The sequence below is a fragment of the Spermophilus citellus genome (genome assembly GCF_964194105.1).
Source record: "Spermophilus citellus genome assembly, chromosome: 2".
Classification (NCBI taxonomy): domain Eukaryota; kingdom Metazoa; phylum Chordata; class Mammalia; order Rodentia; family Sciuridae; genus Spermophilus; species Spermophilus citellus.
In genome coordinates this window covers 66,439,322-66,455,147 of record NC_138183.1, presented here as the reverse complement: position 1 = coordinate 66,455,147, position 15,826 = coordinate 66,439,322, and the positions used below count along the sequence as shown (strand labels likewise).

Sequence of the window (15,826 nt, the reverse complement as noted above, 5' to 3'; positions counted from 1 at the left end):
CAAAGTATATTTGGCATCACTAACCTAATTTCTCCAGCTCTCGGGTTTGTCTTTCTAACGTGTTTGGCCTTAAGAGATGGGCCTGCCCTCCTTCCTAGAACAGTTGGATGGGTTCTCAGCCCTTATTACCAAGCGCTGCTGAGGAGCAAGTCACCAGGAGCAGAAAGTAGAGTTGTGACAGGGATCATCATCTGCAGGTGCAGGGAACACTTCCAAGTCTGTGTCCACAAGCAAATACTGTTGAAGCCTCGCCTCTTAAGTCTCAAAATTCAAAGTAATAATCTCTGCGGGGGATTAGCGGCCCTGTGTGAAAGTTCCGGAAGCCTTGTTCTACTGCCAGTGCTCGCTCGCTCTTTCCTTTGCTCACCCAGAGGCTTCAGGTTTTCGAGGCGTCTGCCAAATCACATCCGGCATGGAAATCAAGAGGGACTCAAGGCATAACCAGTGTCCCCCAACTCAAAGCCTCTCCAAACTCTCAAGGGCAGCGCGTTCTCCCAGTGCCAGCAATGGGAAGGCTGGAGTGGAAAAAAAAAAAAGAGAGAGAGAGAAAGAGACAGAGAGGGAGGGCGGGGCAGTGACTCCGCCCCCTCTGGATAAGGGGCCAAAGGAACCCTAAATTCCAAGACCTAACACGAGGGGAGGACGAGCGATAGCCACTCTAGCTGAAGGCCATGGGGCAGACCAGGTTCCTGGAGAAGCACCCCCAGTTCCAGCCGGTGCGCTGGGCGCCTTCCCACGCCTGCTCTGCGGGACCCCAGGCGCCCCACGCACGCACCCACCCGCCTCTCTGGGCCCGCCGCTCCTCCCTCCTTTTTCACTGGTTGGCCCGGTCGCTGCAGAGAGCAGCGGCAGCGGGAGGAGCCGGCGCGCCCGCCACGCAAAACCACCGCTCTAGCTGGGTGGCGAGCAGGCTGCGCGATCCCAGGTGGCAGCGGTGACAGTGACAGCGGCAGCAGCAGCAGTCTGTGCGCTTCCTCTCCCAGGAGCACCCGCATCCCGCCTCCGCCGCGCCACTGAGCTGCCGGCGATCCCGGGAGCCCCGGCCCACGCGCCCACGGCCGAGCCCCGCGCACAATAGCGGCGGTCGCAGCTGCGGCTCCGAACCTGGACGCCAGCCATGGGGAAGACGGCGAAGAAGGGATATGACTACAAGCGCTTCCTGAAGAATAACTGGTTGCTGCTCTCCACCGTGGCCGCGGTGGTGCTAGGTGAGCAGCGCGGCGGGTGGGCGATGCGCGCACCCTCACGCGTGCCCAGAGCCCAGGCCGCGTGCGGGGTGTGCGAGTGCAAGGGTGGGCATGGCGCGGGCGCAGACTCTGCCGGGGCCACCGGCTCCCCTTGGACCTTGGCCTTGGACCCCAGACCGCCGTTTTCCCCCAAGCGCGCAATTTATGCATGCGAAGAATAAAGCTACTCGGGGGACTCCGTTTTGGGTTGCTTTACCCAAAATGATCAAAGGGTTAGATTTAAAGGTGCAAAGGGAAGCAAGTAGCTCTGTTTTCTGCCCCTTTGAAAGCAAGCGTGGCTTAATTTTTTTTTCCATCCTATCTGCCCCACCCCCCGCTTTTTTTCCCTCCCTGAACAGCGTTATCCCACCAGTTACCGGAACGGATTACAGTTCTTTGTAGGACTAGAAGAGACACCTTAGCCTGCGGGCTGGCCTAGCCTCCAGGGGAGATTAGGAGTGTTGCCGCCCCTCACCCTGGGCGGTGCACGGAAAGGTACCTTCCAAGGGAGTGAGCGCCTGCTTTCTGCACCGGAGCTCTGTAAAACTGCCAGATGCATGCCTGAATTCAGGGGCGTGCAGTTGTGGCCCACGGGAGATCACAGGGGAAAAGACAGAACTCGCATAGCCCAGTCTTCCTGTGCTACCTTGCTCTCCACGTTTTCTAATAAAAATGTTAAGCCAGTTTTACTTGTTTTTAAACATTTAAACTAGGGTGTATTTAAGTGATTCACTCCGGACAGATCACTGGACTAGGTTTTGTCGGAGCTCGGAGGTACGGGTTATTCGTATTTTAGATCCTTAATTTCTGCCAAGGTCGTCTCTTTTCTCAGTTGGGCCCAGGGATACCCTTCTTTGAGCTTGCACAGGTGGAGAAATCCAGCCAGGTGAGGGCTGGTGCACCCTCTGGAGAAAGTGGATTCCTTGACAGGCTCCACCCTCTGCTTGGAAACCTGCTGCCTTTAATAGAAAGGCAGGTGGGGTGGGGGCAGCCTGTCTCCTTTCTAACCTCATGCACCTTCCTCTCGGTCTGCTGCTTCTAAATCTGAGTGTTTGGTGCTGCCTGCCGCCTTCCAAAATCCTCCCCATCAAAAAAAAAAAAAAAAAAAAAAAAAAAACAAACAAACAAAAAAAAAAAAAACGAGACAGTAAGAACAGAGAAAAACCTCTGGATGTTAATGGGATACTTGGGGTCAGACAGGCTCCTCCTGAACCTTGTGCAAAGGAAAGTCATGTTTCTGGTAAATAAATAATATCCTGGAATTGCCTTAGCAGAGAACATCTGTGGGAGGAAAGAAGACAAGTGTTGACTTCTTACCTCTACAAATTGCCAAGTGACTTTGGGCATTTTTAGAGACAGGTTTGTCCTGCCCTACCACATGTAAATAGCAATTCTACAAAGAACGAATCGATTTCCCTTCGGCCAAATAGAAGAGATGGCCATGTTTGTTTTCCTAGTAAATAATTGGAATTATTAAATGCCTTTATAAAGACTTTAGGGATAACCCTAGTCAGTGTCTCCCTCCCAATCCCTGTGCAAGTGCAGTGTAATGCTGCCTTTTCAGCCCTGAGCTCTCCAGACACTCATTTGTTAACCAAGTGGTCACCACAGCCACTCACTAGAGGCCAGTTTGAAAGATTTTGAGTAGTTGCTCCCTGACCTTTGGACCCAGTTGCATATCTTCAGTGTCAAGAGTGATTTCGTGTCCATTTGCAGGTGTCTTTTGGTATCAGGTGGACCTTTCTCCATAAAGACAATTCACCATTTAAAAATTGTACGTGCCTGGCTAAAGTATGGTTGGACATTTGCTCCTCTAGACTGCAACCCTGGAAAGTCCCTCCACAAGTTTCTGCTTCTGATCTGAGAAGTCTCAAGTTTAAACCATCCCCACCCAAGCACTTCCTGGGTTCCTCCTCTTTTCTTTCTTTTTGGAATGCACTGGGCCTGAGTGAAAAATCATACCTCTTTTTGTGTGATTAATACCAGCTCACTTGCTTAACAAGCAGTGAAATTCTAGCCACTTGACAACAGTGGCACTGAGTATCCATTAGCCCTTTGCTAGGTTATGATACTAAGAGTTTATAACTGCCTTAATTGATTCAGAAGAATCACAGAACTCTTCTGCAACCGCCTTTTCTGGACTTTTCTTCTTAAAAAAGAAAAAAACTCTCAAATTTATTAACTACTCTGTTGAAATATCATCTTATTACAGTCATTGAAATGTTTGGTTCTTGCTGTATATAGATCAGCAGCCCTGACTGTATAAAATATTTCAGTTATTGAAATAAAGGACAAAGACTCTTTATGAGTCTGTTTAAAGTCTAGTTTTCCAAGATACAACATATAAGAGGAAATGCAATTAAAGATCATCTTATTAAATGAGAAATTAACTCTTTTCATGGACAAGAAGATGCTATGAACTAAACATTTCTCAAATTCCCATTCACAAAGTGAAGGAATTAAATAGTAAGGTAACCACCTTTATTAATTTCTGTGAAATCCTACAGGATCCTGAAAATAATATCTTGGATTTTCACATGAAAAGCCTTTCCTAAAATGCCGTGAGGATCATTTCCATTGCTTCTATTATAATTCTTATAGGCTTTTCCCTGCTTCTCTAGTAAAAGAGAATCAGCACAGAGCTTGGAGCTAGGCCTGGGCTTGAATTCTGGTACTGTCAAGCTCTACCATCTAGAAAAATTGCTTACTTTCTGGGACCCTCAGTTGCCTTATCTGGAAAATGGGGATATGTTATTAGGGTTAAGATAATGTAAAAATACCCAGTTTCATGGCTGGTATATGATAGGCACTCAATAAATGTTATTTCAAGGTAAATCTGAATGATTTGATGATGAGAAAATTAATATTTTCTTATGAAATAAAGTCTCCCAAGCCATGTCACTGTCTTCTTTCCTCTTAGTGTTCAGCCTATAATTTGGAGCTCTAAACCAATAACTCTGTAACATTATTCCTTTCTTAAGGGAACTGGAAAGAATTAATCATTTTGCTTTGTGCCCTACAGCTTGATCCTCAATTCCTTTAACAAGCAGAAATTAAGAAGGAAGAGGTTTTGTGTTGTAAGTGGGAATGCTGTCCAAGCAGAATTACCGAGTGAGAGAATTCCGTGAGCACTCTGATCCCAGTTACCCCAAAGCAATGACATCACATGAGGTGTTGGTAGGCTATTGTGTTGCCCTTTAACCACCTCGCAGTATAAAGCCTCATCTTCCTTTCCAGACTGGTTAAGTGTGATTTCACTCATTTGAAAAAAATCTGTGATTTCCAGCTTAGGAATCTTGGGAGGAAGCAATAGGTATTGTTTACACAATGGTGCAAGAAGGTCTACTGTTGTAAATCATTTCCTTTGGAGCCCTGAGAAAGCAGTCATTGATAGATTGCAATTTTCCATGGTCTAAAATTAAAAACAATTCCCTCATGTTCTTAGTAATACCCTTGCCTCACATCTCCTCCGCTGGAGTTTTCGTGACATATACCTGGCGGTGTTCATTTGAGACTTGGTATTTGCTTTCTTTTGTCTGATTTTATGTCTGTCTGTGAAGTCCCTGAGGACAGGGCCAGCCGTAACTCATGCTGGTTTCAGGACCAGACCCTCACATCACAGAGCCTCGGCTCAGCAGGGTTGAGGAACCAACACTTACATCATTTGCTCAACAAATATGTAATGGGTACCCACTGTGTGCAGGGTCTGTTTTTAAAGCCGGATCACACAGCAACTGTCAAAATTCCCTGCCCTTGTAGCACTTATGTCCCAGTAGAGAGAGGTAGAGGGTAAACAGTAAGTTGGCAAAATACAACATAGAGTATGTGAGATGGTTATAGTGATCTAGAGCAACATAAAGCCAGGTAAGTGGTTAGGGAAGGTAGGGGCTACAATTTTAATAAGGTGACAGGGAAGGCCATACTGAGGGTGATGGTTGAATCAAGGCTGAAAAGAGGTGAAGGAACAAGTTTTCACAGATATCTGGGAAATACCACAACTCTGTCATTAAACAGCAAGGAAAGGAGTGAGGTGAGCATAGAGTGGAAGGAGATGATGTGGAGGTGAGAAGGGGACAGACCAAATGGTAGCTAGTGTAAGATTCAGAGATATTATTTTTTATTTTGTTTCACTTTTAGGAGACTTGATCCTGATTTAACCTGGGGAGAAACAATCATTACAAGTAAAGATACAGGGACTAGGGTTGTGACTCAGTGATAGAGCCTTGGCTTAGCATGTGTGAGGCACAGGGTTCAATTCTCAGCACCACATATAAATAAATAATGACCATCAACGACTAATAAAAACATTTAAAAAAGAGATAAAGATACAGACAGAGAAGGATGAATGATGGGTGATGAGGCCCAGGAAAACAAAAGACACTTATCTGTGGGTGGAGTGGTCTGGTGAGGGCTTACCCTGGGCAGGGATGGGCTTCCACACTCCCAAGATGGAAGGTGAAGAGTTAAGGTTGTATTCATTTCCTGTGACTACTGTAAGAGCTGTAAACAGGGTGGCCGAAAACAACAGAAATTTATTCTCACCAAGTTCTGGAGGCCAGAAGTCTGGAATCTGGCAAGGCCACACTGTCTCTGAGAGTTCTAGGGGGTGTATCTGCTTTTGGACTCTTCCACCTTCTGGTGGCAGTCCCAGCATTCCTGAGCTGGTGGCCATACCTCCTTTTCACACCACTTTCTTCTGTGTTTGTGTGTGTGTGGTCTCCCACTAGCTCTGTCTTCTGTGATGGCGTTTTTGAGCTTGCTTGGAAAATTCTCCTTTGAAGATCCTTAACTAAATCACATCTTGCCATATAAGATAATATTCACTCTTCTGCCACACAGGCTACTATTCACAGGTTCCAGAGACTAGGGCATGGGCCTGTTTGTATGGAGACCACCAGTCCAACCCCTACAATAGTTAATCTTTGAAACTGCTGTTAAAGTGACCTTTCTCTAAGAAGTAGACTGGATCATAGTGCTCCAGGGCTTAAAACAGTGCAGAACTGCCCACTGCCCTCAGGGTGGAGAGGATGTCCTTTTTAGCATGACATCCACAATCCCCCACTGTCTGCATCTAGCGTGCTAGCCTCATCCTTCAAGACCCAGATTAGACCCTCCCTTATCTGGTTAGCCCCCCCACCTCTCGCCCCAAGGTGGTGCAAAATGCCCTCCCTTCCAGTTTCACATGTGAGATCTAAGACTTAGGGTTGCTTACCATATGCCAAGCACTGTTCTGATCCATTTGATCTTTCTATCAAGCATATTTTCAGGAAATTGTGGCCAAGAGAGTGAAGAAACTAGTCCAAGGTCACTGATCAAAGGCAGAGCTGGGATTCAAATCCTGGCAGTCTGGCTCCAGAGACTGCTCCTAACCATTATGCTTTCCCACTGCTGTTTCTAACTAGTATCTGCCTGGTATTTATGACCCTATATTCTGGTTTCTCTGCCTCCCTATCAATCCATGAGCCCTGGAGGGAAGGAATCCTGTACTGCTCCTCTCTGTGCCTAGAGCAACTGTCTCTGTGCCTGATAGATGACATTCAACATTTGTTGAATTGTTGAACCATTTAAGACCCAGAGAGTTAGTAAGAATAAATCAGTGAGCACAAAACTTACGTAAAACTTCATTTCCTCTATCTAGTTCAGCCCCATCTGATCTATGTCAGTAGCACAGATTAACACTTCCCTTAGTCTACATTTATATCAAGCATGCTCATCTTTTCTTCCTTAAACTAGATTATAAACCCCTTGAGGGAACTCCTATTACACCCAGAAGTCACTTGGAAACAAAATGAGACCTTAAAATTGTGCAACTGGCTCTTAAAAAGCTATGTGAAAAAGTATATCCTACACTTATACTTTTTGGATCATTGTTTCTTATCAGAAAGAAAGGGAAGAAAGGGGTTTGTTATGATATTTATTGAGAAAGAAATGGAAACCAAAGTTCTGAGATGGATTACTGATGTCTGTCAAGGGCATAGCATTGTAGTATAGTGGTACGTGTGCTGCATACTTGTAGACCCTGGATTAGAAAATCTCTGAGGCTGATAATCTTTAACTCTATGATATAGTCATTCCTCAGGTCACTACTGGCAGCCAGAGACTTCTGCAGGGCACTAAGGAGATACAGTTGAGGGGTGGTTAAAAAGTATTATATGAAGATGGAATCACCTTGATCTTGAGTTAACTATTCTTTGATTTATCTATCAGTCATTTATCAACCTATCATCTATCTATCTGTCATACTTATCTGCTTAATTAAGAAGCTTAAAGAAAAGATCCTTAGCTGGATTGGCCCAAGTTCTACCTATTTAGGAATCAAGAAAAGAAAATTGGGTTTTGAATGCCTATTCCTGTTGCTTTCATTTTTAAAACTAAATCACAACCAGAGCTGGGATTGTGGCTCAGTGGTAGAGTGCTTGCCTAGCACATGTGAGGTGCTGAGTTTGATCCTCAGCACCACATTAAAAAAATAAATAAACAAACAAATAAAATAAAGGTATTGTGTCTATCTACCACTAAAAATATTTAAAAAATAAAAAAAATCAGAACCTACCAGATTAGAAGAATCACTGAATCACTGAAAAGATTCTGATTTGAGGTTGTTCTATGCAAGGCATATACATTAAATCTATCAAATAAAAAACCCCAAAATAAATTATCTAAACATAAAATTATAAAATGAACCTTAAAATTATATTTTTCATATTAGATGCACATCAGGGTGTACATTCCAAATGCCACCTATTGAGGACTTTGAAGTAAATTGCTAATAGTTAACATATATTAAATGTCTTGTTAGATGTTACTCAATCTAAGATTTAATGTTTTATTTAGTACAATTGAACTATAGAATAAAAGTTACCCACTTGTCAAAATTTGAGCACCGTGGGCTGGGGTGTATCTCAGTGATAGAGCACATGAAGACCTGGGTATACCATCCCTGGCACTGCAAAAGAAAAAAAAAAGGAAAGAAAGAAAAAAGAAAAATTTTGAGCACCAAGCACAAGAAATAAAGAAAGTTTCAACAGAGAAACATGATGTGTTAAATTTTTTGTGTGCTAATTCAGGAAGTAGCTCAGATGAGTAAGAAACCTAAGTTAAGTCAGACAACGTGTAAACCAGTGGGATTAGGACTCAGCTTTTAAGAGCATGTGAATGCACGTGTGAGCTCTTGCTTATACAGAGAGAGCTTTCCACATTAATTACTTGTGAGAAATTGTGATTACCTTTAACAGAGTTGAGACCAAAAATAACTCCTGGAGAGTCAGTGATTTGCCAGGCTGCTGCCAGGGAGGCTGTATTTGCCTGAGGAAATCTGCAGTTCTCCCATGTCACTGGAAATCTTGGGTCACTTAGACTGTGGGGACTCAAGCACTACTTAAGAAAATGTACTCATTTTAGATGACATGAATGGCCCACATAAACCCCCCTGCAGCATCATCTGTTGAAGTAGCAAATGTTTTAAATGGCCTTTCCTATTTTGAGTGTTAAACATACATTCAGTAGAAGACAATATTGGAGACAGTTACTGTGAAGCCCACAACTCACTTTGGAGCTATAGTTCAGCAAAGCTGGTACTTTTAGAAGGAGCGAATTCATTATACTTGCTGGGGGAACAGCCTTAAACTGCAACAGAGAGTGCTCTGTTGTAATTAATACACTCCACAGTAACACCTCTGTTAATGGAAAGGAAGTGTTTTCAGTGACTCATTCCTTGCCAGAAACGTTACCTTGCTTCAGAAACTATCTGCTGACTGCCTGTTCCTTTATCACAGGGAGGACATTTTCTTTCTAACAAATACCCCTATATTTCTCAGGTGAGATAGAGCTTGGGTGCGGGGGGGACACTATGCCTCATTCTTCACCACTCAGACCCAGACCAGCACTGAGGAGTAAGATCCTCCACCAATCCGTCTGCTCAGGCTGAAGTCTTAGTTCTCAGGCTCCTTCTTAGTCTCACAGTCCCTTACTGTATCCAAAGATGTGACAGTGGCCACAGCAAATTTCCAAGTATCTTGCAAGGGTCTTAGCACCAGCATCATGTGATCTCTGCTTAACACTGCATGTTGAAGTAAAGTGGTAGCTTTTGGGATTGGAACTTCAGCTCAGAAATGACCCCAGAGATGGTCTGTACTGCATGTTTATTCTTGTAACTGTTCTGACAGAAATATTTGAGCTCAGCGCTTAGATGTTAAAACTTCAGCACTCACTCAACCAGGGGGAAAATTTTAGGCAAGAGAGCTCATGTGAGATTTTGCAATTAAATTGTTTTTCTACCACTGTTCCATTGCTTAAGAGTTAGCTGGTTATTTAAAATTTAGTAATGAATTAAGTCAAAAACAATAAGTTTAAAAAAAGATCTCCTTATCAGGTATACCTAAACAAAAGAAAGCCTAATCTCCTAGCCTCTGCCCATTCCTGGAAAATAAACTGGTTTTGCCCAATTTGTGTGCAAACTCACATACTTAATTGCTTTCTGAGCTACTTAGCCACTTTTCAAATGTCACATAAGATTCCCTAAAATATAAGACACCACAGGAAACACATTTTCTCCTTTGAAAAGTTCTTTTTCTTGTGGCTAAGTGAGCTTAATACTAATATATATTGAGGACTTACTTGAGTTTATTGTATATTGATTTCCTCTTTGATCCCCATACATTAAATGAGTTAGTGGGGTTCCCATTTTGCAGATAAGGACACAGAGGTGAGGTTTGCATCCAAGATTGATTCCAAAACTTAGGTTATTAACCACTAAGCAAGGTTTCTTCCTCCCTAACAAACCTAGATAATCTAATTGGTAGTTAAAAGCATTCTTGAAGACTTCATTCTTCATTTAGCTAAATAAAAACTATTATCTTGCTCCCTCCTTTCTCTCTCTTGACTCTTTTTTGTCATCTTTATTCAGAGCCTGCCACAGTGATCAGTCCTGTTTCCTACGTAAACCTCCTGTTTGAGCTTATATTTTAGTTGAACTTGTCTAATAGTTGCTTTCCCGTGGTGGGTTGTACTTTTCCTTCATGAATACTTTTGCTCAGATGTTTCATCCAATGTTAGTTATCCTGTGCATCACTGAGGATAGATCTCATTTCCATTTTTATTGTATAGATTTCTCTGATTGTTTAATCAGAATTAATCTCTCTTCTTTAAATTCTTATAATTCTTAATTTATATTCACAAATATTCAGTACTCACATCACCAGTCCCAACCCTGCCCTGTAGCAGGTATCACTAATTGATTATAGCACTTCTTACTACTAAGCTCTGTCATGGCCTCAGAATCTTCAAAACTAGGCTCTAAACAACCTAATCAAACAGGATTGACATAAAAGGTTAAAAGCACTGTCTGTTGCTAGGAAAATCTATTCATTTAGCAATCAATTAGGCACTCAGTTGAAATTAAACAAGTATGGAGTCACTGGCAAGAGATGCAAAGTCTAAGTTTTGTCTATTGGTGATAATACATGCACAAATATCACTAACATGAGCCTCCAAGTGTGGCAACTGCTACCTAAAAGCTACATGCCTTGGGCCTTAAAAAGAGAGTTGGAATTGGGGAAAAGTTCCTGGAGGAGGTCATAGTTGGAATGGCTTTGAGCAGGTGTGATAGGATTTTTGGGCCTATCAGAAAGATGGAGTCCAGATAAGAGGTGTTGATGGGATTACAGAGCCTTTATCCTGTCCTGTTCCATTTGAGTGTTGCATGAAACTACTCTTTCATACTTGTGTCTTGGTTCATTTGAGACTGGGTAATTTATAAGCACAGAGGTTTATTTGGGTTCACAGTTCTGGAGAATGGGAAGTCCAAGAGCGTGGTGCCAGCAAGGGCCTCATGCTGCTGCTTCAGCTCATGGTGGAAAAGCCAAAGGGCAAGCAGGTGCAAGTGAAAGAGAGAAAATGCAAGGAGCAGCCTCACTTCAGAACAAACTATTCTTGTAGTAACTGGTCCAGTCCTGCAGGAGCAAGAATTCACATTGGGGAGAAAGGCCTGAATCTGTCGTCACAATCTAACTGCCCCCCAACACTGCCACAGTGGCAATCAAATCCCAACATGAGTTTCAGAGGGGACAAACTGTATTCAACTCATAGTAATGTGTATTGTTGTGTCTTCATACTTCTCTCTCGCCTCAGAATGCTGTCCCAAATAAGTCCTAAAATATTTTGACTGATCACAAAACCTTCTTCATTGAAAAATGAAAGATATAAATTATATCAGTGTATGTAAATCCACTGATTTTCCTAGTTACCCACTAGGTCCTATGGATCTTTAGAGACCCTGGGGCACTCCTGTCCAAAACCCACGTCATCCCAACATATTTAATTTCTAGTTTGGAGGCCCCAGGAAAAAGAGTAAGGCTGGCTGCTGCTAACAATTCTGAAGCCATTTTTGTGTGATTTCAAAATGGCCCTGAAGCTCTCAGCATCTCTCTTTCCTAAGGAAAATCTGATATCCAGAGAATTCTCTGAGTTAATTTGCAAAAGTGGAATAACTGGAGTTGGGCCATGGATTAGTGCTGAATGAGCCTTGGATGGTAGAACCTTTTAAAATGTGATATTTAGCAAATCCTACACTTTTTTTTTTCCATCAGTGCTGGAGAAAGAACCCAACATGTTAGGCAAGAGCTCTAAGCCCGACCTATAACCCCAACTCACAACTCCTACATCTTTTAGTGAATTTCTCCACTCCAAGTATTCTTCCTTTAACCTACTTATTCATAGTCTTCTCATTTCTCTCCCTGTCTGGAGATTATTTCTATGATAAGAAATTAGTTTGCCTGTCTGTGCTACCAGTTCCAGTAGATCTCAAGCACTGCTTGGATAAACACTAGACTTAGTTATTAAGCTTCTAAAGATAGAATTTTTTCTTTTTTATTAGAATTGTCAACTAGGAGATGAAACAGGCTTGCTCCATTTGTGCTTCCTCTCCCTGGTTCCTTTCTTGTGCCAGGAGAGTTTCCTGAGGTTTCACTAACTAGATTGTGGACATTCTGAGATCCATGGAGGAATGGACTTCAAACTTCATTGTCAGTTTAGAAACCACAGAACTGAGAATCATGTCCAAGTCTCTTCTGTGACTGGTTTGACACCTACATTGAAAATATTGATATTGTCCAGTAATTTCCAACTAGCTTATTTTTTTTTAAATTAGAAGTTTATTTGTCAGAAGTTTAAGTAGAAATGATTGAGTAAGGTCTAGTTGTTTCTTAAACCTCAGGTTGATGTCTACAGAAGACTGCATTTATTGTATCCTAGATATAGACCCCTGAAGTGGTCTGAATCAGTACTCATCACCAAGCTCCTGTAGAGTCCCCTGAATCCTACTCAGGTCCTGTGCATTAAGGAAAAGGGTTGGCTGATTACTGTGGGTAGGAAGCTATGTATTTTTGCTTAGATTCTATTGCCCAATCTCTTTCCCCCTTCCTCCACACCCTCTCCACTTCCCCTCTTGCCTGAGGGAACATCTGTGGCCCAGGAGGAGAGACCTGAAAAAGGAGGCCCAAGAGTCTCACACACATACACGAGTCCATGAGCAACAAGTGTTACTGTGAGAAGGAGATCCCCACCGTATTTGATTTCTTGATCATCTTGGATGAATTCACATTTATTTCTGGAACTTAAATCTAATCCTTTGTTGTCATCAGACAACCTGACACATGTGGAGGTACTTTATAAAATCATCAAGGGCCTTATGAATGCTTATTATTGTTTCTCAGAAACAAAAACAAAGGAGGGTTGCAAATAATAAAACTTGGATTCTGAGTAGGATGTTATTCCTTGGAGGCATTGGCCTAAGATGTCATCTTCACGTATTTTCTCCAGTCCTACTCACATCCTGTATGAAAAGGCTTCTGGGCTTCTTTTGGTGGCTGTTGACATGTTTAATATTCCATACATGAGTGTTCTTTCCTTTAAAAATGAGAGCCTAACAAGCTGATCTGTCTTTGCCTTTCTTCTTCCAGTGAGGATTAAGAGAAGCTTCAAGGTATTACAGATAGACTTCTGACCTAGCCTTTCAGCACTGGAGCTGCCTCATTTTAATTTAAGAAATATCACAAAATTCTTAAAATATGTCTTAACTCATTTGAAGATAAAAGTAAATATTTCTAAACTGGGCATGATAGCTCATGTCTATAATCCCAGCAGCTCAGGAGGCTGAGTCAGGAGGATTGTGAGTTCAAAGCCAGCCTCAGCAATTTAGCAAGACCCTAAGTAACTCTGAGAGACCTTATCTCTAAATAAAATATTGAAAAGGGCTGGGTATGTTGCTCAGTATTTATGGCCCCTGGGTTCAATTCCTGGTACTAAAATAAATAAATACATATTTTTACGATCCTTCTGGGAGTGAAGAAGGAGTAGGGTTACAGCTTCCCAAAGTTAGGACAAAGGGGTATACAGTTGGCAGGAAGACTGCATGGTTAGCATCATGGAGAAGAGAGTTCAAGGGGACACACACTTTGTAAGCGGAAACGGATGGAGAAAAGTAGGAGTGTCTCAGTTTCTTAGACTAAGATTCAAGGTTCATCAAACTGGGGATTCCAGGCTTGTGGCAGGTCTAGAAAATCTGGGGTGACTGGCTCACTTCTTTCTTCCAGAGTTCATTCTTATATCAAGTTGCCCTTGGATAAACCTCCTAGGAGGGAGAGGGTCAGATTTTTTTTTATATGGAGAGAAGTGTTCCTAACATTGTGTAATGAACTGAAAAGGTGTTTTTATAGCAGTTATGAAACTAGCTATTGCAAAGAGGTAGTGATCAGGGACATATGGTATTAAACTTGAGAAAGAGTTATGGCCTTCTCCAAACCATACAGGTGTGGGTGACTGCAGGCTCATATTTTCTGAGGAGTGGATAGAGTGGAATATGACAACAAGGTACATGAAGTTATTTCATAGGAATGCATAAGATCCATTGATAGCTTGAATTACCCTTGATATTATCAGACAAACTGTTTTACGAGGAGAAAAGTAGAATAAAGAGGTAGAAAATGGGATTTTAGAGCCTACAAGTCAGGACATAGATATGTATCTCAGGAAGTAACCAACCATACATGCAGGGGATGGACGCACTTCCCTGGGAGAGCAAGAGTTTGGTCCATCTGAGATTGAAAGGTTTATTCACCGGCTGGGTATCTGAACCCGTGGGATGATTGCTCTAGAGAGTACTGATGGCCTTCATTTTTCCCATTTAATCTCACCTTCATTTGAACCCAGAGGGCTCCTCAGGCTTCAGAGGTTCCAGAAGAAGTTCCCAGATGTAGGAACTTGGCCCTTCACTTCTCATATGCACAGAACCTTAACTTTTGTTGATGGAGACCTAGTCCATGAGTCAAGAGTTACATTTTTTATGATGCATTTCCGGGTTTCATGGTCCTGGGATGATGGGAAAATTTGTACCCACATTCCTATAGCCCAGTTTTCATGCCTTGCAAATAGCATCCTCCATTAGCTGTTTTCTCCTGTCCTTCTTAACCAGGTTTCATGAGCAGAGTGACTTCCTGGTACATACATTGAATTGCAATTGTTCAGTTCAATGCAGCAGGTGTCAGACACCTACAGTGTGTCAAACTCAGGGCTGGGACAGTGTGGGGGGCGGGGGTGTGCAGGCATGAACATGAGCAGATGGTGCTTCTGCCTCGGGCCTGAAATGAGATGGGAGGGGAGAGAGAGAAGAAGTGGGTCAGAGGGGGCAACAGAGATGCAGCTAAAACTCAGTAGGGCACAGAGGAGAGACTCAGTCCTGAGGAGAAACCCTGGGAAAGGCTTTCTGGAGGAGGTGGCATTTTAAGTAGGTTTTAAAGAATGGATAGGTGTTCTTTAGGCAGCAATAGTGGCAAAGGGTTTTCCAAAGAGATGGATCTGTTTGAAGATGAGCATGAAAGCAAAAAAAAAAAAAAAAAAAAAAAAAAAAAAAAAAAAAAAATTTAAATGTAAAACATTTGTGACAGCTGTATATGCTGATATTGAGGGTGGGAAGGCCATGCAGGCCTGGATCAGAGACCTGTCAGGAAACAGGTGGTAGGCTCACTCAATAGGGTTCTACTGAACAGAATTAAATCAGGGGACTTTATATAGAGTTAAGCAGGATTAAGGGAACTAGCAAGGAATGGAGAGGTACCTAGGTACTAGTGACTATGTACTCTGTTAGCTCCATTGGGCCTGAACAGGGGAAGGGGGCACTTGACCACAATCCAGTGAAGACTGAGGCAGAGGGAACAAATGACAAGACCTATGTAACCACTAAGGAACACAGATATTGCCAGAACCCTGGAAAGGCAGGGAGGGAGGGAGAAAAGAAATCCCACAACTTCAATCTTTCCACTCTTAGGATCTACCACCAGTGCCTCCCCTTGGCTAACCCCAGCCCAAACCAGAGGGTAAGGAATCCTAGCTCAGCCTGCCAACACACAGCGTAGGGCAAAGAAGGACAGAGGGCAAGTCTGGAGGACACATGGAGAATAAGCTGCACAGAAACATGACATTGAGTTCCACACTGAAAGGTTTTTCAAGACACCATTATCAAAAAGAAGTGTTGAAAAGATAAAGCCTGTGAATGGTAGCATAGAAATCTTTTCATGATTCTGGTGATGACTGTGGCTGCCACTCAT

General features: G+C 42.8%; 1 protein-coding gene across 2 annotated transcripts in view; it reads left to right on the top strand.

Moving 5' to 3' along the window:
• The first annotated feature begins 654 nt into the window (after positions 1–654).
• The window catches only part of SLC1A1 (solute carrier family 1 member 1), an 85,000-nt gene continuing 69,828 nt past the window's right edge, over positions 655–15,826 (top strand). For both annotated transcript variants that reach the window (XR_014018117.1, XM_081262127.1), the window contains exon 1: positions 655–1,208. Coding sequence is in view for 1 of the 2 variants with exons in the window: in XM_081262127.1 (XP_081118253.1) it covers positions 1,118–1,208 (91 nt within the window). In the remaining variant the exon portion in view is untranslated. The remainder of the gene's footprint in view (positions 1,209–15,826) is intronic.